At 40.8% G+C, this 23,837-nt stretch overlaps 1 protein-coding gene across 1 annotated transcript in view; it reads right to left on the minus strand.

Annotated features, from left to right (window-relative positions):
- The window catches only part of PIGN (phosphatidylinositol glycan anchor biosynthesis class N), a 1,169,967-nt gene that overhangs the window by 177,117 nt on the left and 969,013 nt on the right, over positions 1-23,837 (minus strand). The window contains exon 26 of the mRNA XM_053714623.1: positions 5,324-5,397. Coding sequence (XP_053570598.1) covers positions 5,324-5,397 — 74 coding nt within the window. The remainder of the gene's footprint in view (positions 1-5,323; positions 5,398-23,837) is intronic.

Below are 23,837 nucleotides of genomic sequence, written 5' to 3' on the forward strand. Positions count from 1 at the left end.
CATGAGATCTATCTCTGGTTTGCCCCAACGTCGAAGTATTTGGGCAAAGACCTCCGGATGAAGTTCCCACTCCCCCGGATGAAAAGTCTGACGACTTAAGAAATCCGCCTCCCAGTTCTCCACTCCCGGGATGTGGATTGCTGACAGGTGGCAAGAGTGAGACTCTGCCCAGCGAATTATCTTTGATACTTCCATCATTGCTAGGGAGCTTCTTGTCCCTCCCTGATGGTTGATGTAAGCTACAGTCGTGATGTTGTCCGACTGAAACCTGATGAACCCCCGAGTTGTTAACTGGGGCCAAGCCAGAAGGGCATTGAGAACTGCTCTCAATTCCAGAATGTTTATTGGTAGGAGACTCTCCTCCTGATTCCATTGTCCCTGAGCCTTCAGAGAATTCCAGACAGCGCCCCAACCTAGTAGGCTGGCGTCTGTTGTTACAATTGTCCAGTCCAGCCTGCTGAATGGCATCCCCCTGGACAGATGTGGCCGAGAAAGCCACCATAGAAGAGAATTTCTGGTCTCTTGATCCAGATTCAGAGTAGGGGACAAGTCTGAGTAATCCCCATTCCACTGACTTAGCATGCACAATTGCAGCGGTCTGAGATGTAGGCGTGCAAAGGGTACTATGTCCATTGCTGCTACCATTAAGCCGATCACCTCCATGCATTGAGCTACTGACGGGTGTTGAATGGAATGAAGGACACGGCATGCATTTTGAAGCTTTGTTAACCTGTCTTCTGTCAGGTAAATCTTCATTTCTACAGAATCTATAAGAGTCCCCAAGAAGGGAACTCTTGTGAGTGGAAAGAGAGAACTCTTCTTTTCGTTCACCTTCCATCCATGCGACCTTAGAAATGCCAGTACTAACTCTGTATGAGACTTGGCAGTTTGAAAGCTTGAAGCTTGTATCAGAATGTCGTCTAGGTACGGAGCTACCGCAATTCCTCGCGGTCTTAGTACCGCCAGAAGAGCACCCAGAACCTTTGTGAAGATTCTCGGAGCCGTAGCCAATCCGAATGGAAGAGCTACAAACTGGTAATGCCTGTCTAGAAAGGCAAACCTTAGATACCGGTAAAGATCTTTGTGAATCGGTATGTGAAGGTAAGCATCCTTTAAATCCACTGTGGTCATGTACTGACCCTTTTGGATCATGGGTAAAATTGTCCGAATAGTTTCCATTTTGAACGATGGAACTCTTAGGAATTTGTTTAGGATCTTTAAATCCAAGATTGGCCTGAAAGTTCCCTCTTTTTTGGGAACCACAAACAGATTTGAGTAAAACCCTTGTCCTTGTTCCGACCGCGGAACCGGATGGATCACTCCCATTAATAAAAGATCTTGTACACAGCGTAGAAAAGCCTCTTTCTTTATTTGGTTTGTTGACAACCATGACAGATGAAATCTCCCTCTTGGGGGAGAGAATTTGAAGTCTAGAAGGTATCCCTGAGATATGATCTCTAACGCCCAGGGATCCTGGACATCTCTTGCCCAAGCCTGGGCGAAGAGAGAAAGTCTGCCCCCCACTAGATCCGTTCCCGGATCGGGGGCCCTCGATTCATGCTGTCTTAGGGGCAGCAGCAGGTTTCCCGGCCTGCTTGCCCTTGTTCCAGGACTGGTTAGGTCTCCAGCCTTGTCTGTAGCGAGCAACAGCTCCTTCCTGTTTTGGTGCAGAGGAAGTTGATGCTGCTCCTGCTTTGAAATTACGAAAGGAACGAAAATTAGACTGTCTAGCCTTAGGTTTGGCTCTGTCTTGAGGCAGGGCATGGCCTTTACCTCCTGTAATGTCAGCGATAATTTCTTTCAACCCGGGCCTGAATAAGGTCTGCCCTTTGAAAGGTATATTAAGCAATTTAGATTTAGAAGTAACGTCAGCTGACCAGGATTTTAGCCACAGTGCTCTGCGTGCCTGAATGGCGAATCCGGAATTCTTAGCCGTAAGTTTAGTTAAATGTACTACGGCATCTGAAATAAATGAGTTAGCTAACTTAAGGGCTTTAAGCTTGTGTGTAATCTCATCTAATGGAGCTGATTCAAGTGTCTCTTCCAGAGACTCAAACCAAAATGCTGCTGCAGCCGTGACAGGCGCAATGCATGCAAGAGGTTGCAATATAAAACCTTGTTGAACAAACATTTTCTTAAGGTAACCCTCTAACTTTTTATCCATTGGATCTGAAAAGGCACAGCTATCCTCCACCGGGATAGTGGTACGCTTAGCTAAAGTAGAAACTGCTCCCTCCACCTTAGGGACCGTTTGCCATAAGTCCCGTGTGGTGGCGTCTATTGGAAACATCTTTCTAAATATCGGAGGGGGTGAGAACGGCACACCGGGTCTATCCCACTCCTTAGTAACAATTTCAGTAAGTCTCTTAGGTATAGGAAAAACGTCAGTACTCGCCGGTACCGCAAAATATTTATCCAACCTACACATTTTCTCTGGTATTGCAACTGTGTTACAATCATTCAGAGCCGCTAACACCTCCCCTAGTAATACACGGAGGTTTTCCAGCTTAAATTTAAAATTTGAAATATCTGAATCCAGTTTGTTTGGATCAGAACCGTCACCCGCAGAATGAAGCTCTCCGTCCTCATGTTCTGCAAATTGTGACGCAGTGTCTGACATGGCCCTAATATTATCAGCGCACTCTGTTCTCACCCCAGAGTGATCACGCTTACCTCTTAGTTCTGTTAATTTAGCCAAAACTTCAGTCATAACAGTAGCCATATCCTGTAATGTGATTTGTAATGGCCGCCCAGATGTACTCGGCGCTACAATATCACGCACCTCCCGAGCGGGAGATGCAGGTACTGACACGTGAGGCGAGTTAGTCGGCATAACTCTCCCCTCGTTGTTTGGTGAAATATGTTCAATTTGTACAGATTGACTTTTATTTAAAGTAGCATCAATACAGTTAGTACATAAATTTCTATTGGGCTCCACTTTGGCTTTAGCACATATAGCACAGATATCTTCCTCTGAATCAGACATGTTTAACACACTAGCAAATAAACTAGCAACTTGGAAATACTTTTCAAGTTATTTACTATAATATGAAAACGTACTGTGCCTATAAGAAGCACAGAAAAAGTTATGACAGTTGAAAATTAATAAACTGAAAAGTTATAGCATCAAATCTTTGTAAAAAACACAATTTTAGCAAAGGATTGCTCCCATTAGCAAAGGATAACTAACCCTGATAGCTAACAGTGAGAGAGATCAGTAAACTGTCATAAATTAAATAAAACGACTGCCAAGTGGAAAAAAATAGTGCCCAAAACATTTTTTCACCCAGTACCTCAGAAAATTAAACGATTTTACATGCCAGCAAAAAACGTTTAACATTAATAAATTGAGTGTTATTAAAAAGCCTGTTGCTAGTCCCTGCAAATTAGGCTAAAGTTTTATGCATACAGTATAATTCCAGTGAAGTGCCATTCCCCAGAATACTGAAGTGTAAAATATACATACATGACAGCCTGATACCAGTTGCTGCTACTGCATTTAAGGCTGAGTTTACATTATATCGGTATGGCAGAATTTTCTCATCAATTCCATTGTCAGAAAATAATAAGCTGCTACATACCTCTTTGCAGATTAATCTGCCCGCTGTCCCCTGATCTGAAGTTTACCTCTCCTCAGATGGCCGAGAAACAGCAATATGATCTTAACTACTCCGGCTAAAATCATAGAAAAACTCAGGTAGATTCTTCTTCAAATTCTACCAGAGAAGGAATAACACACTCCGGTGCTATTATAAAATAACAAACTTTTGATTGAAGGTATGAAACTAAGTAAAATCACCACAGTCCTCTCACACATCCTATCTATTCGTTGGGTGCAAGAGAATGACTGGTAATGGCAGTTAGGGGAGGAGCTATATAGCAGCTCTGCTGGGTGAATCCTCTTGCACTTCCTGTTGGGGAGGAGTTAATATCCCATAAGTAATGGATGATCCGTGGACTGGATACACTTAACAAGAGAAACATATGTTAAAAAACGATTAAACATGCCAGCAAACGTTTTAAAACACATTTTTACAAGAGTATGTATCTCTATTAATAAGCCTGATACCAGTCGCTTTTACTGCATTTAAGGCTATACCAACATTACAGTGTTATCACCAATGTACGTTAAAAAACGATTAAACATGCCAGCAAACGTTTTAAAACACATTTTTATAAGAGTATGTATCTCTATTAATAAGCCTGATACCAGTCGCTATCGCTGCATTTAAGGCTTTACTTACATTACTTCGGTATCAGCAGTATTTTCTTAGTCAATTCCATTCCTAGAAAAATATTTTACTGCACATACCTTATCTGCAGGAAAACCTGCACGCCATTCCCCCTCTGAAGTACCTCACTCCTCAGAATGTGTGAGAACAGCAAATGGATCTTAGTTACGTCTGCTAAGATCATAGAAAAACGCAGGCAGATTCTTCTTCCAAATACTGCCTGAGATAAACAGCACACTCCGGTGCCATTTAAAAATAACAAACTTTTGATTGAAGAATAAACTAAGTAGAAAGCACCACAGACTCTCACGACCTCCTATCTATGTTGAGGCTTGCAAGAGAATGACTGAATATGGCAGTTAGGGGAGGAGCTATATAGCAGCTTTGCTGTTTATCCGTGGACTGGATACACTTAACAAGAGAAATATATACATGTGAAGGGATATTCAGGGATTCCTGACAGATATCCGTGTTACAATGTAACTATCGCTAATTTAAAAAAAAAAAAGAATGGTTTGGAAACTTGTACTTATTGCCCTATAACTTGCAAAAAAAGCAAAGAACATGTAAACATTGGGTATTTCTAAACTCAGGACAAAATTTAGAAACTATTTAGCATGGGTGTTTTTTGGTGGTTGTAGATGTGTAACAGATTTTGGGGGTCAAAGTTAGAAAAAGTATGTTTTTTTCAATTTTTTCATCATATTTTATATATGATATGATGAAAATAATGCTATCTTTAGAAAGGCGAGAAAAAAACGGTATATAATATGTGTGGTTACAGTAAATGAGTAAGAGACAAATTACAGCTAAACACAAACACCGCAGAAATGTAAAAATAGTCCTGGTTCTTAACGGTAAGAACATTTAAAAATGAATTGGTCACTAAGCGGTTAAGGGATAGAAGTGACATGGTATATATTCTCGTAGTCAGATTTTGAAAAAACAAAACGAAAACTTTAGAGTACTTAAATGATTATTCTTAATTTGGGCACATTCCCAATCAAACAGATACCAAAGTAATATTTAAACCATCAGTGAAAGAAAGTAGCTTATTAAGGCAGTGTATTCATTGGTCATTTTCTTCATACCTTTTAGAGGAAATCTGTGCTGAGACTTGAACAGCTGCAAAAGTGCACATCACCAAAATAAAAGGAATGAGAATCTGCAAAACAGGAACCTGAAACTTACAAGTGATTTATGAACATGAAAATATTACAATGTATAACTGAATAGAAAATGTATGTTATGATTTTTGAAGGTATTGGTGGTAACAACATCAAAATCAGTTACAAAGTAAATAATAAGGAGCACAAAAAAACATTGTTTAGTTGCTTGAGAAACATGTTTATGAAGATAATTTTGTCAGTACAAGATGCAGTATCATTTGTATATTAGATTTAAAGGGACACTGAACCCATTTTTTTTTTTCGTGATTCAGATAGAGCATGCAATTTTAAGCAACTTTCTAATTTAGTACTATTATCAAGAAAAAAAAAGGCATCTAAGCTTTTTTGGGTTCAGAACTGTGGACAGCACTTTTTTATTGGTGGATGAATTTATCCACCAATCAGCAAGAACAACCCAGGTTGTTCACCAAAAATGGGCCGGCATCTAAACTTACATTCTTGCATTTCAAATAAAGATACCAAGAGAATTAAGAAAATTTGATAATAGGAGTAAATTGGAAAGTTGCTTAAAATTTCATTCTCTATCAGAATCACGAATGAAAACATTTGGGTTCAGTGTCCCTTTAAAGTTACAAAGTCAGTCCTCAAGGTAAGCCATAGTTTTAGCAAGTCTATGCATAAGCTCGGTGGTGCCATGTTTAGACACAAATATACTGAGAATTTAGCATGTTTAACTTTAAATATGGAATATTAACTTACCCTGACAGCTGTTATTGCTAAATGCTACAGAAGATAACCCAGGCCAAGAAAATGTGTTATTTTAATCTATTTCATTATCTACTGGGCACTTCATTGGATTTTCTAAGGACAAACTTTAATTAAATCCGAGTTTATTATGCAAAACATAACTTTTTCTGAGGGAAATACAAAATTTATGCTTACCTGATGGAGAGTCCACAATGTCATTCCAATTACTAGTGGGATATTCAACTCCTGGCCAGCAGGAGGAGGCAAAGAGCACTCCAGCAAAGCTGTTAAGTGTAACTTCCCTTACCCATAATCCCCAGACATTCAACTGAAGGTAAATGGAAAAAGAAGAAAAACAAGGGTGAAAAAGGTGCCTGAGGTTTACTTAAAAAAACTGCCGAATTATATTAAAAAGAGGGCGGGTCGTGGACTCTCCATGTCCGGAAAGAAAGAAATTTATCAGGTAAGCATACATTTTGTTTTCTTTCCTATGACATGGAGATTCCACAACGTCATTCCAATTAATAGTGGGAACCAATACCCAAGCTAGAGGACACAGAATGAATAGGGAGGGAGAACAAGGCAGTAGGACCTAAACAGAAGGCACCATCGCTTGAAGAACCTCTCTGTCAAAAGAAGTATCAAGTTTGAAGAATTTAGAAAAAATATGCAAAGAGGACCATGTTGCCACCTTGCAAATCTGCTCCACAAGCTTAATTTTTGAAAGCCCAAGAAGAGGAGACAGCCCTAGTGAAATTAGCCAAAATTCTCCTAGGAGGCTGCTGTCCAGAAGTCTCATAAGCCAAACAATCATACTTCTTAACTAGAGGGAAAGAGTAGTAGAAGTGGCCTTCTGACCCCCACGTTTCCAGAGAAAACAACAAACAGGGCAGAAGAGTGCCGAAAAGACGTTCCTTAGGAGAAGAAGGATTAGGACAAAAAAAAGGAACTACAATTTCCTGATTAATGTTTCAATCCGACACCACCTTAGGGAGAAAACCCAAGTTAGTATGAAGGACCGCCCTATCTGCATGAAAGATAAAGTACTGGAAATCCCACTGCAGAGCTGAAAGCTCAGAAACTCTGCGAGTGGAAGAATATAGCAAGGAGAAATAAAATCTACCAAGGTAACAATTGGATATCAACAACATGCATCGGCTCAAACGAAGCCTGCTGCAAAACTAAAGAACTAGATTAAAACTCCAAGGAGGAGCAACAAGTATAAACACAGGCCTGATTATGACCAGGGCCTGTAAAAAAGCTTGAACATCTGGGAAGTCTGCCAGACGTTTGTGCAAAAGGATAGATAATGTAGAAATCTGACTGACAAACCTTACTCCAGGCCATCCTGAAGAAAAGATAAAATATGGGGAATCCTTACCCGGCTCTAGGAGAAACCCTTAGAGTCGCACCAATAAAGATATTTATGCCATACCTTATTGTAATCTTACGAGTAACAGGTTTGCAAGCCTGAAGCATAGTATCAATGACCGCTTCGGAAAAACCATGTCTAGACAGAACTAGGCGTTCAATCTCCAAGCAGTCAGCTTCAGAGAATCCAGGCTTAGGAGGAGGAAATGACCCTAAATTAGAAGGTCCTTTCTCAGAGGTAACCTCCAAGGTGGAGGAGATGACATCTTCAGCAAATCTGCAAACTAGATCCTGCAAGGCCAGGCAGGATCTATTAGAATCACAGATGCTCTCCCCTGCTTGATACGAGCAATGACTCGTGTAAAGAGAGCAAACGGAGGAAATAGGAGTGCTAGACCAAAAAACCATGGAGCCACTAGGGCTTCTATCAGGGAGGCCTAAGGATCTCCTGACCTTGAACCGTATTTTGGAAGCTTGGCGTTTTGACGAAATGCCCTTAGGTCCAACTCAGGAACCCCCCACATGAGGGTTATCCTGGAGAAACACCTCGGGGTGGAGAGTCCACTCCCTGAAATAAAAGTCTGTCTGCTCAGAAAATCCACCTCCCAATTGTCCACTCCTGGAATTGTGAGCTTCCGCCCACTGCAGAATGCGAGTCACCTCCTTCATAGCCAAGGAACTCTGAGTTTCTCCCTGGTGGTTGATGTAAGCTACTGAGGAATCTGATAAACCAGACTAAAGATAATTGAGTCCAAGCTATCAAAACCATTAAAATTTGCTCTCAACTCCAAGATGTTTATGGGGAGAGAAGACTCCTCTCAAGTCCACAGGCCCTGAGCTTTTAGAGAGCCCTAAACTGCTCCCCAGCCTAATAGGCTGGCGGCTCCAAGCCAGATTTCCTGAGAAATCCACCACGAAGAGAGTATCTTGTCAGGGAGTCCAGATTTATCCTCTGTGATAAGTCTGAATGGTCTCCTTTCTATTGAGCGAGCATGCAAAGCTGCAGCGTAAGCAAATGGAACCAAGCAAAAGGAATGATGTCCATGGAAGTCACTATCAGACCAATCACCTCCATGCATTGAGCCACTGTTGGATGAAAGGCAGACTGGAGAGAAAGGCCAGCAGCAAGAAGATTGAAATTTTAGGGGATAGGGAATCTATGATTGTCCCTAGGAAACACACTCTTGTAGCTGGAACTAGAGAACTCTTTCCCAGATTCACTTTCCACCAGTGGGAACGTAGAAAAACATAATTTATGCTTACCTGATAAATTTATTTCTCTTGTAGTGTATCCAGTCCACGGATCATCCATTACTTGTGGGATATTCTCCTTCCCAACAGGAAGTTGCAAGAGGATCACCCACAGCAGAGCTGCTACATAGCTCCTCCCCTCACTGCCATATCCAGTCATTCGACCGAAACAAGACGAGAAAGGAGAAACCATAGGGTGCAGTGGTGACTGTAGTTTAATTAAAATTTAGACCTGCCTTAAAAGGACAGGGAGGGCCGTGGATTGGATACACTACAAGAGAAATAAATTTATCAGGTAAGCATAAATTATGTTTTCTCTTGTTAAGTGTATCCAGTCCACGGATCATCCATTACTTGTGGGATACCAATACCAAAGCTAAAGTACACGGATGATGGGAGGGACAAGGCAGGATTAAACGGAAGGAACCACTGCCTGAAGAACCTTTCTCCCAAAAACAGCCTCCGAAGAAGCAAAAGTATCAAATTTGTAAAATTTTGAAAAGGTGTGAAGCGAAGACCAAGTCGCAGCCTTGCAAATCTGTTCAACAGAGGCCTCATTTTTAAAGGCCCAGGTGGAAGCCACAGCTCTATTAGAATGAGCTGTAATCCTTTCAGGGGGCTGCTGTCCAGCAGTCTCATAGGCTAGGTGAATTATGCTCCGAAGCCAAAAGGAAAGAGAGGTTGCCGAAGCTTTTTGACCTCTCCTCTGTCCAGAGTAAACGACAAACAGGGAAGATGTTTGACGAAAATCTTTAGTAGCTTGTAAGTAAAACTTCAAGGCACGGACTACGTCCAGATTATGTAAAAGACGTTCCTTCTTTGAAGAAGGATTAGGACACAATGATGGAACAACAATCTCTTGATTGATATTCTTGTTAGAAACCACCTTATGTAAAAACCCAGTTACGCAGAACTACCTTATCTTAGGTCCAACTCAGGAATGAAAAATCAGATAAGGAGAATCACATTGTAAGGCAGATAGCTCAGAGACTCAGTACACACCGGCACCGCATAGTATCTATCCAGCCTACACAATTTCTCTGGAATAGCAACTGTGTTACAGTCATTCAGAGCAGCTAAGACCTCCCCAAGCAATACACGGAGGTTCTCAAGCTTAAATTTAAAATTAGAAATCTCTGAATCAGGTTTCCCCGAGTCAGAGATGTCACCCACAGACTGAAGCTCTCCGTCCTCATGTTCTGCATACTGTGACGCAGTATCAGACATGGCTCTTACAGCATTTGCACGCTCTGTATCTCTCCTAACCCCAGAGCTATCGCGCTTGCCTCTTAATTCAGGCAATCTAGATAATACCTCTGACAGGGTATTATTCATAATTGCAGCCATGTCCTGCAAGGTAATCGCTATGGGCGTCCCTGATGTAATTGGCGCCATATTAGCGTGCATCCCCTGAGCGGGAGGCGAAGGGTCTGACACGTGGGGAGAGTTAGTCGGCATAACTTCCCCCTCGACAGAACCCTCTGGTGATAATTCTTTTATAGATAAAGACTGATCTTTACTGTTTAAGGTGAAATCAATACATTTAGTACACATTCTCCTATGGGGCTCCACCATGGCTTTCAAACATAATGAACAAGTAGGTTCCTCTGTATCAGACATGTTTAAACAGACTAGCAATGAAACTAGAAAGCTTGGAAAACACTTAAAACAAGTTTACAAGCAATATAAAAAACGTTACTGTGCCTTTAAGAAACACAAATTTTGTCCAAATTTGAAATAACAGTGAAAAAAGGCAGTTACACTAACAAAATTTTTACAGTGTATGTAACAAGTTAGCAGAGCATTGCACCCACTTGCAAATGGATGATTAACCCCTTAATACCAAAAACGGAATAACAAATGACAAAAACGTTTTTTAAACAGTCACAACAACTGCCACAGCTCTACTGTGGCTTTTTACCTCCCTCAATACAACTTTTGAAGCCTTTTGAGCCCTTCAGAGAAGTCCTGGATCATGCAGGAAGAAGCTGGATGTCTGTGTCTGTAATTTCTGCACAAAAAAGTGCTAAAATAGGCCCCTCCCACTCATATTACAACAGTGGAAAGCCTCCAGTAACTGTTTCTAGGCAAAATTCAAGCCAGCCATGTGGAAAAAACTAGGCCCCAATAAGTTTTATCACCAAACATATATAAAAAACGATTAAACATGCCAGCAAACGTTTTAAAATACACTTTTATAAGAGTATGTATATCTATTAATAAGCCTGATACCAGTCGCTATCACTGCATTTAAGGCTTTACTTACATTACTTCGGTATCAGCAGCATTTTCTAGCAAATTCCATCCCTAGAAAAATATTTTAACTGCACATACCTTATTGCAGGAAAACCTGCACGCTATTTCCCCTCTGAAGTTACCTCACTCCTCAGAATATGTGAGAACAGCAAAGGATCTTAGTTACTTCTGCTAAGATCATAGAAAACGCAGGAAGATTCTTCTTCTAAATACTGCCTGAGATAAACAGTACACTCCGGTACCATTTAAAAATAACAAACTTTTGATTGAAGAAATAAACTAAGTATAAAACACCACAGTCCTCTTACGACCTCCATCTTTGTTGAGAGTTGCAAGAGAATGACTGGATATGGCAGTGAGGGGAGGAGCTATTTAGCAGCTCTGCTGTGGGTGATCCTCTTGCAACTTCCTGTTGGGAAGGAGAATATCCCACAAGTAATGGATGATCCGTGGACTGGATACACTTAACAAGAGAAAGACAACAACATCTCTGTATGAGATTTTGCTAGTTAAAAAGATGATGCCTGAATCAAGAAGTCGTCTAGATTAGGTGCCACAGCAATTCCCTGGGATCTGATTTCTGCCAATAGAGCTCCGAGAACCTTGGAAAAGTCTGGGAGCTGTGGCAAGACCAAACGCAAGTGCAACAAATTGAAAATGTTAGTCCAGAAAAGCAAATCTTAGAAAACAATGATGATCCCTGTGATTGGGAACATGTAAATATGTGTCCTATAGGTTAAAGATCATCATGGATTGACGTTCCTGAACCAAGGAAAGAATGGAACAAATAGTTTCCATCTTGAAGGACGGAAACCTGAGGAATTTGTTTATACACTTGAGGTCTAGGATGGGTCGGAAATTTCCCTCCTGTTTGGGAAACACAAATAGATTTGAATAAAATCCTGGACCTAGTTCCTCTAGAGGGACCGGAACAATAACTCCCAGGAAGGATAGGTCCTCTATGCCATAGAAGAAGGCCTCCTTCTGTTGTAAAAATACAAGGTTGCTCTCACCTGGATTCAAACCCAGACCTCTCGGATTCCAGTCCATTCCATTAACCACTGAGTAATAGCTTCTCTGGATTGAGGGAGTTCTTGACAGGAGAAAACAGAATTTATGCTTACCTGATAAATTACTTTCTCCAACGGTGTGTCCGGTCCACGGCGTTCCTTACTTGTGGGATATTCTCTTCCCCAACAGGAAATGGCAAAGAGTCCCAGCAAAGCTGGTCACATGATCCCTCCTAGGCTCCGCCCACCCCAGTCATTCGACCGACGGACAGGAGGAAATATATATAGGAGAAACCATATGATACCGTGGTGACTGTAGTTAGAGAAAATAATTCATCAGACCTGATTAAAAAAACCAGGGCGGGCCGTGGACTGGACACATCGTTGGAGAAAGTAATTTATCAGGTAAGCATAAATTCTGTTTTCTCCAACATTGGTGTGTCCGGTCCACGGCATCATCCTTACTTGTGGGAACCAATACCAAAGCTTTAGGACACGGATGAAGGGAGGGAGCAAATCAGGTCACCTAAATGGAAGGCACCACGGCTTGCAAACCCTTTCTCCCAAAAATAGCCTCCGAAGAAGCAAAAGTATCAAATTTGTAAAATTTGGCAAAAGTGTGCAGTGAAGACCAAGTCGCTGCCTTACATATCTGGTCAACAGAAGCCTCGTTCTTGAAGGCCCATGTGGAAGCCACAGCCCTAGTGGAGTGAGCTGTGATTCTTTCAGGAGGCTGCCGTCCGGCAGTCTCATAAGCCAATCGGATAATGCTTTTAAGCCAAAAGGAAAGAGAGGTAGAAGTCGCTTTTTGACCTCTCCTTTTACCAGAATAAACAACAAACAAGGAAGATGTTTGTCTGAAATCTTTAGAAGCCTCTAAATAGAATTTTAGAGCACGGACTACGTCCAAATTGTGTAACAAACGTTCCTTCTTTGAAACTGGATTCGGACACAAAGAAGGTACAACTATCTCCTGGTTAATATTTTTGTTGGAAACAACTTTCGGAAGAAAACCAGGCTTAGTACGCAAAACCACCTTATCTGCATGGAACACCAGATAGGGCGGAGAACACTGCAGAGCAGATAACTCTGAAACTCTTCTAGCAGAAGAAATTGCAACCAAAAACAAAACTTTCCAAGATAATAACTTAATATCTACGGAATGTAAGGGTTCAAACGGAACCCCTTGAAGAACTGAAAGAACTAGATTTAGACTCCAGGGAGGAGTCAAAGGTCTGTAAACAGGCTTGATCCTAACCAGAGCCTGAACAAATGCTTGAACATCTGGCACAGCTGCCAGTCTTTTGTGAAGTAAAACAGATAAAGCAGAGATCTGTCCCTTCAGAGAACTTGCAGATAATCCTTTCTCCAAACCTTCTTGTAGAAAGGATAGAATCTTAGGAATTTTTATCTTGTTCCATGGGAATCCTTTAGATTCACACCAACAGATATATTTTTTCCATATTTTATGGTAAATTTTTCTAGTTACAGGCTTTCTAGCCTGAATCAGAGTATCTATTACAGAATCTGAAAACCCACGCTTTGATAAAATCAAGCGTTCAATCTCCAAGCCGTCAGTTGGAGGGAAACCAGATTCGGATGTTCGAATGGACCCTGAACAAGAAGGTCCTGTCTCAAAGGTAGCTTCCATGGTGGAGCCGATGACATATTCACCAGGTCTGCATACCAAGTCCTGCGTGGCCACGCAGGAGCTATCAAGATCACCGAGGCCCTCTCCTGATTGATCCTGGCTACCAGCCTGGGGATGAGAGGAAACGGTGGGAATACATAAGCTAGGTTGAAGGTCCAAGGTGCTACTAGTGCATCTACTAGAGTCGCCTTGGGATCCCTGGATCTGGACCCGTAGCAAGGAACCTTGAAGTTCTGACGAGACGCCATCAGATCCATGTCTGGAATGCCCCATAATTGAGTTATTTGGGCAAAGATTTCCGGATGGAGTTCCCACTCCCCCGGATGGAATGTCTGACGACTCAGAAAATGCGCTTCCCAATTTTCCACTCCTGGGATGTGGATCGCAGACAAGTGGCAGGAGTGATCCTCCGCCCATTGAATTATCTTGGTCACTTCTTTCATCGCCAGGGAACTCCTTGTTCCCCCCTGATGCTGGCGTCGGTCGTGACAATGACCCACTCTGGTCTGCGGAAGCTCATTCCCTGTGACAGATTGTCCAGGGTCAGCCACCAACGGAGTGAATCTCTGGTCTTTTGATCTACTTGAATCGTCGGAGACAAGTCTGTATAATCCCCATTCCACTGTCTGAGCATGCACAGTTGTAATGGTCTTAGATGAATTCGTGCAAAAGGAACTATGTCCATTGTTGCAACCATCAATCCTATTACTTCCATGCACTGCGCTATGGAAGGACGAGGAACAGAATGAAGTACTTGACAAGAGCTTAGAAGTTTTGATTTTCTGACCTCTGTCAGAAAAATCCTCATTTCTAAGGAATCTATTATTGTTCCCAAGAAGGGAACTCTTGTTGACGGGGACAGAGAACTTTTTTCTTTGTTCACCTTCCATCCGTGAGATCTGAGAAAGGCTAGGACGATGTCCGTATGAGCCTTTGCTTTTGACAGGGACGACGCTTGAATCAGGATGTCGTCCAAGTAAGGTACTACTGCAATGCCCCTTGGTCTTAGAACCGCTAGAAGGGACCCTAGTGCCTTTGTGAAAATCCTTGGAGCAGTGGCTAATCCGAATGGAAGTGCCACAAACTGGTAATGCTTGTCCAGAAAAGCGAACCTTAGGAACTGATGATGTTTCTTGTGGATAGGAATATGTAGGTACGCATCCTTTAAATCCACGGTAGTCATAAATTGATTTTCCTGGATAGTAGGTAGGATCGTTCGAATAGTTTCCATTTTGAACGATGGTACCCTGAGAAATTTGTTTAGGATCTTTAGATCCAAAATTGGTCTGAATGTTCCCTCTTTTTTGGGAACTATGAACAGATTGGAATAAAATCCCATTCCTTGTTCTCTTATTGGAACTGGATGTATCACTCCCATCTTTAACATGTCTTCTACACAATGAAAGAATGCCTGTCTCTTTATTTGGTTTGAAGATAATTGAGACCTGTGGAACCTTCCCCTTGGGGGTAGTTCCTTGAATTCCAGGAGATAACCTTGAGAAACTATTTCTAGCGCCCAAGGATCCTGAACATCTCTTGCCCAAGCCTGAGCAAAGAGAGAAAGTCTGCCCCCCACTAGATCCGGTTCCGGATCGGGGGCTATCCCTTCATGCTGTTTTGGTAGCAGTGGTAGGCTTCTTGGCCTGCTTACCCTTGTTCCAGCCTTGCATTGGTTTCCAGGCTGGTTTGGGTTGTGAAGTATTACCCTCTTGCTTAGAGGATACAGAATTAGAGACTGGTCCGTTTCTGCGAAAGGGACGAAAATTAGGCTTATTTTTAGCCTTAAAAGACCTATCCTGTGGGAGGGCGTGGCCCTTTCCCCCAGTGATGTCTGAAATAATCTCTTTCAAATCAGGTCCAAATAATGTTTTACCTTTGAAAGGAATGTTAAGCAATTTTGTCTTGGAAGACACATCCGCTGACCAAGACTTTAGCCAAAGCGCTCTGCGCGCCACGATAGCAAACCCTGAATTTTTCGCCGCTAATCTAGCTAATTGCAAAGCGGCATCTAAAACAAAAGAGTTAGCCAATTTAAGTGCTTGAACTCTGTCCATAACCTCCTCATACGAAGATTCTTTACTGAGCGATTTTTCTAGTTCCTCGAACCAGAAACACGCTGCCGTAGTGACAGGAACAATGCATGAAATTGGTTGTAGAAGGTAACCTTGCTGTACAAAAATCTTTTTAAGCAAACCCTCTAATTTCTTATCCATAGGATCTTTGAAAGCACAACTATCTTCGATAGGAATAGTAGTGCGTTTGTTTAGAGTAGAAACCGCCCCCTCGACCTTGGGGACTGTCTGCCATAAGTCCTTTCTGGGGTCGACTATAGGAAATAATTTCTTAAATATAGGGGGGGGGGACAAAAGGTATGCCGGGCCTTTCCCACTCTTTATTTACTATGTCCGCCACCCGCTTGGGTATAGGAAAAGCGTCGGGGGGCACCGGAACCTCTAGGAACTTGTCCATCTTACATAATTTCTCTGGAATGACCAAATTGTCACAATCATCCAGAGTAGATAACACCTCCTTAAGCAGTGCGCGGAGATGTTCTAATTTAAATTTAAATGTCACAACATCAGGTTCAGCTTGATGAGAAATTTTTCCTGAATCTGAAATTTCTCCATCAGACAAAACCTCCCTCATGGCTCCTTGAGATTGGTGTGAGGGTATGTCAGAACAGTTATCATCAGCGTCCTCTTGCTCTTCAGTGTTTAAAACAGAGCAATCGCGCTTTCTCTGATAAGTAGGTATTTTGGATAAAAGATTTGCTATGGAGTTATCCATTACAGCCGTTAATTGTTGCATGGTAATAAGTATTGGCACACTAGATGTACTAGGGGCCTCCTGTGTGGGCATAACTGGTGTAGACACAGTAGGGGATGATGTAGTATCATGTTTACTCCCCTCATTTGAGGAATCATCATGGGCAATATCATTATCTGTGGCATTACTGTCCTTACTTTGTTTGGACACTATGGCACAATTATCACATAAATTTAAATGGGGAGACACATTGGCTTTCATACATATAGAACATAGCTTATCTGATGGTACAGACATGTTAAACAGGCTTAAACTTGTCAACAAAGCACAAAAAACGTTTTAAAATAAAACCGTTACTGTCACTTTAAATTTCAAACTGAAAACACTTTATTACTGAATATGTGAAAAAGTATGAAGGAATTGTTCAAAATTCACCAAAAGTTCACCACAGTGAGTGTCTTAAAGCATTACAAGTATTGCACACCAAATTTCAGAGCTTTAACCCTTAAATTAACGGAACCGGAGCCGTTTTTACATTTAACCCCTATACAGTCCCAGCTATATGCTTTGCTGAGACCCAACCAAGCCCAGAGGGGAATACGATACCAAATGACGCCTTCTATAAGCTTTTTCAGTGATTCTTAGCTCCTGACACATGCATCTGCATGCCTTGCTCTCCAAAAACAACTGCGCATTAATGGCGCGAAAATGAGGCTCTGTCTATAACTAGAAAGGCCCCCATCTGAAAAAGGTGTCCAACACAGTGCCTGCCGTTTTTCTAAACGTTCCCCAAGATTATAATACCAATAATTAGTTAGAATCTGCATAATATGCCTAGTAAAGCAATCGTTTTAGCCCAGAAAAATGTCTACCAGTTTTTAAGCCCTTTTTGAAGCCCTTTATTCTTTTATGTTTAACTAAGAAAATGGCTTACCGGTCCCCATGAGGGGAAATGACAGCCTTCCAGCATTACATGGTCTTGTTAGAAATATGGCTAGTCATACCTTAAGCAGAAAAGTCTGCTAACTGTTTCCCCCAACTGAAGTTACTTCATCTCAACAGTCCTGTGTGGAAACAGCAATCGATTTTAGTTACTGTCTGCTAAAATCATCTTCCTCTTACAAACAGAAATCTTCATCCTTTTCTGTTTCAGAGTAAATAGTACATACCAGCACTATTTTAAAATAATAAACACTTGATAGAAGAATAAAACTACATTTAAACACCAAAAAACTCTTAACCATCTCCGTGGAGATGTTGCCTGTGCAACGGCAAAGAGGATGACTGGGGTGGGCGGAGCCTAGGAGGGATCATGTGACCAGCTTTGCTGGGACTCTTTGCCATTTCCTGTTGGGGAAGAGAATATCCCACAAGTAAGGATGACGCCGTGGACCGGACACACCAATGTTGGAGAAATCTGCCCCTTGGAGGGCAAGACTTGATCCTATTTTGATAATATAGAACCACGATGCTCAAACTAGGGACATAAAATAAGGTCTTAGGGAAAAAAGCACTAGACAATATGAGTACTGCATAAACCTATGGCCATATAACATACTCAAGACATGAAACAGAGATGAAACCATGTTTCAATTAAATAAAACTTCTCTATAAAAGACAAGCAATTTAAAGTGCTGAGAGCACCCAGAACTATATTAAGATTGCTTTAGTCATGCTCCCGAAATATAGAGACGGGTCATGTCACCATAAGGACACTGGATACCCAAGAAAATCTCAGTGTTTTGACACAGAGATCAATCCAGGGTGAAAGAATGTATGAGGAACTGCCACAAAGTTGCAACACAAAAAATCCTGAGAGAAAAAGAACTCTACAAAACTCTCTAAGGAGAAAATTAGAGTAGGTTCCTAGTCTGAAAAACCTGAGCTCACGAGCGCTACCATTCATTTAGCAATGCTCATGCAGAAAAATTATCTGGGATCAAATATAAGTAAATCAGAATTAACCTGAGGATAATAGACAGTTCTAACCTGAAGGATAAAATAAAGTCTAAATACAAAAAATACTGTACAGATTGAATACTCCCCGTAAGGAGTAATATTTCACACCTCAGTTAATAAAACACTGATTCTTACACACCACTGGGTGGCACCAAAGAACTGACAATTCCTTAATATCATGAAAAAGTACTGTATTCTAACCAGTTCACTACAAAAAAACGGATAGGAACTAGTTACAGTGAAGCATTCAGCTACAATCTACAGATTACACATAATAATTTAAAAAGACTGTGTATCACCTTAAGTAAATAGTCCCTGAAAAATTCCTTCAACAAAGAAATAATGGACCGCCGTTTGTATACTCCTAAACGGCATAAATAAAAAGGGTCCAATAGGGAAATATGCACCAACTGTATACAGGGAGCAGAGGGAATGCACTCAAGTGAAACCTCGGGTAAGGAAGAGATTAACAAAACTAATAATGGCAAAAGCACTATACTAAAGTGAGTCAAAGTGCTGCCATACCAACATCACATCCCCATGCAGTCATAGCATATATATGCATAGACTCTAGAGTTATTACGGAGTGACTTATACACCCCAAGTAGTTAGCAGCAAAGGAACCTTGCCCTTATAAAATCTCGGCTTGTACCTGAGAAATTGGCATAGAGTACAACACAAAGTACTTTGTCCCATATAAAAATAAAAACAAACCCTTTCCGCTAACTATTGAATCTACTAACAAAATAGGAGGGAAAAGATAACAGCTTCTCTTGAAGACGTTGCCGAAACAGACTCTCTCTAGGCAAAGCCGGTTAAATATAACTGTGCTACTCAAAGAGATTATTGTAACCGCTTAGGTTACTACACTGCGCAACACATATAATTTTGCTAGCAAGGCAGCTAAATGGTTTAGGTACTCCTAAATCCGCAAAGTTAACGCAATAAGCCAATAATGCAATAAGGAGCCCTCATGTCCTACCTTACCCAGACATAAATTAAGAAGAAGAGCGCCTTTGTCAAAAAAGGCACGTAAAAAAGGATTATAGATTATGCTATCTGCTGAGTGCAGAGATAAAATCCTGATCGTGCCAACGATCCTTTCCATCATTATTATGTGCATAAATAAAGACATAGGGGGGTAGTTATCAAGCCGTCAACCTCAAATACGCTGGAATTCCGCAGCGTATTTGTGGCGAGGATGATTCGCCTTAGTTATCAAAGGCTCGAGACCGGCAAAAGTAGAATTTTGTGACGTAAGCTTCGATCCGCCGGACTCAGTCCGACACAGATCGATTCTTACGTCACTCCAGATGTTCCGCACACAAGTGCGGCACAATCTCACTACTTTTGCTAGTTATCAAATGACTAGCAGGTACGCTCGGCACTTTTACAGCCCAGCGTACCTGGTTTTCAAACTGCCACCCCTGGAGGCGGCGGATCCCATAGGAATCAATGGGAGTCTGACCATAGCGAAAGTACAAGTTTGCTGCTGACAGACATCCCATTGATTTCTATGGGAGCTGTCTGCACCTAACAACCTAACATGTACCCCGAGTCTAAACACCACTAATCTGCCCCCCCTACACCGCCGCAACTAAATAAAGTTATTACCACCTAAACCGCCGCTCCCGGAGCCCACCGCAAGCTACTCTATACATATTAACCCCTAAACCGCCGCTCCCTGAACCCGCCGCAACCTATATTACATGTATTAACCCCTAAACCGCCGCAACCTATATTAAATGTATTAACCCCTAATCTGCCCCCCTACACCGTCGCCACCTATAATAAATTTATTAACCCCTAATCTGCCCCCCCTACACCGTCGCCACCTATAATAAATTTATTAACCCCTAATCTGCCCCCTACACCGTCGCCACCTATAATAAATTTATTAACCCCTAATCTGTCCCCCCTACACCGTCGCCACCTATAATACATTTATTAACCCCTATCCTGACCCCCACTACGCCGCCGCCACTGTAATAAAATTATTAACCCCTAAACCTAAGTCTAACACTAACCCTAACGCCCCCCTAACTTAAATATTAATTAAATAAATCTAAATAATATTTTTATTATTAACTAAATTAATCCTATTTAAAACTAAATACTTACCTTTAAAATAAACCCTAATATAGCTACAATATAAATAATAATTATATTGTAGCTATCTTAGGATTTATTTTTATTTTACAGGCACCTTTCAATTTATTTTAACTAGGTACAATAGCTATTAAATAGTTATTAACTTTTTAATAGTTACCTAGCTAAAATAAACTGAAATTTACCTGTAAAATAAATCCTAACCTAAGTTACAATTACACCTAACACTACACTATACTTTAATAAATTATTCCTATTTAAAACTAAATACTTACCTGTAAAATAAACCCTAAGATAGCTACAATATAAATAATAATTATATTGTAGCTATCTTAGGATTTATATTTATTTTACAGGTAACTTTGTATTTATTTTAGCTAGTTAGAATAGTTATTAAATAGTTATTAACTATTTAATAACTATCTAGCTAAAAGAAATACAAAATTACCAGTAAAATAAATCCTAACCTAAGTTACAATTAAACCTAATACTACACTATCATTAAATTGATTAAATAAACTACCTACAAATAACTACAATTAAATACAATTACATAAACTAACTAAAGTACAAAAAATAAAAAAAGCTAAGCTACAAAAAATAAAAAAATAAGTTACAAACATTTTAAAAATATTACAACAATTTTAAGCTACTTACACCTAATCTAAGCCCCCTAATAAAATAACAAACCCCCCCAAAATAAAAAAATGCCCTACCATATTCTAAATTAAATAAAGTTCAAAGCTCTTTTACCTTACCAGCCCTTAAAAGGGCCATTTGTGGGGGCATGCCCCAAAAAGTTCAGCTCTTTTGCCTGTAAAAGAAAAATAAACCCCCCCCCCAACATTAAAACCCACCACCCACATACCCCTAATCTAACTCAAACCCCCCTTACAAAAACCTAACACTAATCCCCTGAAGATCATCCTACCTTGAGTCGTCTTCACTCAGCCGAGCAGCGATGGAACCGAAGTGGACATCCGGAGCGGAAGAAGTTAATCCTCCAAGCGGCACTGAAGAAATCTTCCATCCGATGAAGTCATCATCCAGGTGGCGCTGAAGAAGTCTTCGATCCGGGCGATGTCATTTTCCAAGAGGCGCTGAAGAGGTCTTCTATCCGGGTGATTTCATCTTCCAAGCCGGGTCTTGAATCTTCCTCCCGTCGACGCGGAACCTCCTTCTTCACCGACGGACTACGACGAATGAAGGCTCCTTTAAGGGATGTCATCCAAGATGGCGTCCCCTCAATTCCGATTGGCTGATAGGATTCTATCAGCCAATCGGAATTAAGATAGGAAAAATCTGATTGGCTGATGGAATCAGCCAATCAGATTGAGCTCGCATTCTATTGGCTGATCGGAACAGCCAATAGAATGCGAGCTCAATCTGATTGGCTGATTCCATCAGCCAATCAGATTTTTCCTATCTTAATTCCGATTGGCTGATAGAATCCTATCAGCCAATCGGAATTGAGGGGACGCCATCTTGGATGACGTCCCTTAAAGGAGCCTTCATTCGTCGTAGTCCGTCGGTGAAGAAGGAGGTTCCGCGTCGGCGGGAGGAAGATTCAAGACCCGGCTTGGAAGATGACATCGCCCGGATAGAAGACCTCTTCAGCGCCTCTTGGAAGATGACATCGCCCGGATCGAAGACTTCTTCAGCGCCGCCTGGATGATGACTTCATCGGATGGGAGATTTCTTCAGCGCCGCTTGGAGGATTAACTTCTTTCGCTCCGGATGTCCACTTCGGTTCCATCGCTGCTCGGCTGAGTGAAGACGACTCAAGGTAGGATGATCTTCAGGGGATTAGTGTTAGGTTTTTTTAAGGGGGGTTTGGGTTAGATTAGGGGTATGTGGGTGGTGGGTTTTAATGTTGGGGGGGTTGTATTTTTCTTTTACAGGCAAAAGAGCTGAATTTTTTGGGGCATGCCCCCACAAATGGCCCTTTTAATGGCTGGTAAGGTAAAAGAGCTTTGAACTTTATTTAATTTAGAATAGGGTAGGGCATTTTTTTATTTTGGGGGGTTTGTTATTTTATTAGGGGGCTTAGATTAGGTGTAAGTAGCTTAAAATTGTTGTAATATTTTTAAAATGTTTGTAACTTATTTTTTGTAACTTCGCTTTTTTTATTTTTTGTACTTTAGTTAGTTTATGTAATTGTATTTAATTGTAGTTATTTGTTGGTAGTTTATTTAATTAATTTAATGATAGTGTAGTATTAGGTTTAATTGTAACTTAGGTTAGGATTTATTTTACAGGTAATTTTGTATTTCTTTTAGCTAGGTAGTTATTAAATAGTTAATAAATATTTAATAACTATTCTAACTAGCTAAAATAAATACAAAGTTACCTGTAAAATAAATATAAATCCTAAGATAGCTACAATATAATTATTATTTATATTGTAGCTATATTAGGGTTTATTTTAAAGTTAAGTATTTAGTTTTAAATAGGAATAATTTATTAAAGTATAGTGTAGTGTTAGGTGTAATTATAACTTAGGTTAGGATTTATTTTACAGGTAAATTTCAGTTTATTTTAGCTAGGTAAGCTATTAAATAGTTAATAACTATTTAATAGCTATTGTACCTAGTTAAAATAAATTGAAAGTTGCCTGTAAAATAAAAAATAAATCCTAAGATAGCTAGAATATAATTATTATTTATATTGTAGCTATATTAGGGTTTATTTTAATTAAAGGTAAGTATTTAGATTTAAATAGGATTAATTTAGTTAATAATAGAAATATTATTTAGATTTATTTAATTAATATTTAAGTTAGGGGGGCATTAGGGTTAGGGTTAGACTTAGGTTTAGGGGTTAATAATTTTATTACAGTGGCGGTGTTGTAGTGGGGGGCAGGATAGGGGTTAATAAATTTATTATAGGTGACGACGGTGTAGGGGGGGCAGGATAGGGGTTAACAGGTTTAATATAGGTTGCGGCGGGTTCAGGGAGCGGCGGTTTAGGGGTTAAACTATTTATTTAGTTGCGGCGAGGTGCGGGATCAGCAGGATAGGGGTTAATAACTTTATTATAGAGGGCAACGGTGTAGGGGGGGCAGGATAGGGGTTACTAGGTATAATGTAGGTGGCAGCGGTGTCCGGGAGCGGCGGTTTAGGGGTTAATACATTTATAAGAGTTGCGGCAGGGTCTAGGAGCGGCGGTTTAGGGGTTAGTAACTTTATTGAGTTGCGGGAGGCTCCGGGGGTGCCGGTATAGGGATAGAACAGTGTAGTTTAGTGTGAGTGCTTAGTGACAGGCTAGCAATAAAGCTGGGAAAAAGCCGAAGAGCAGCGAGATCGGATGAGTGATAACTCTCAGTCCGCTGCTCATCGCCCCGCGGCTTTTTGAC

This window comes from Bombina bombina, chromosome 5 (assembly GCF_027579735.1).
Source record: "Bombina bombina isolate aBomBom1 chromosome 5, aBomBom1.pri, whole genome shotgun sequence".
NCBI lineage: Eukaryota > Metazoa > Chordata > Amphibia > Anura > Bombinatoridae > Bombina > Bombina bombina.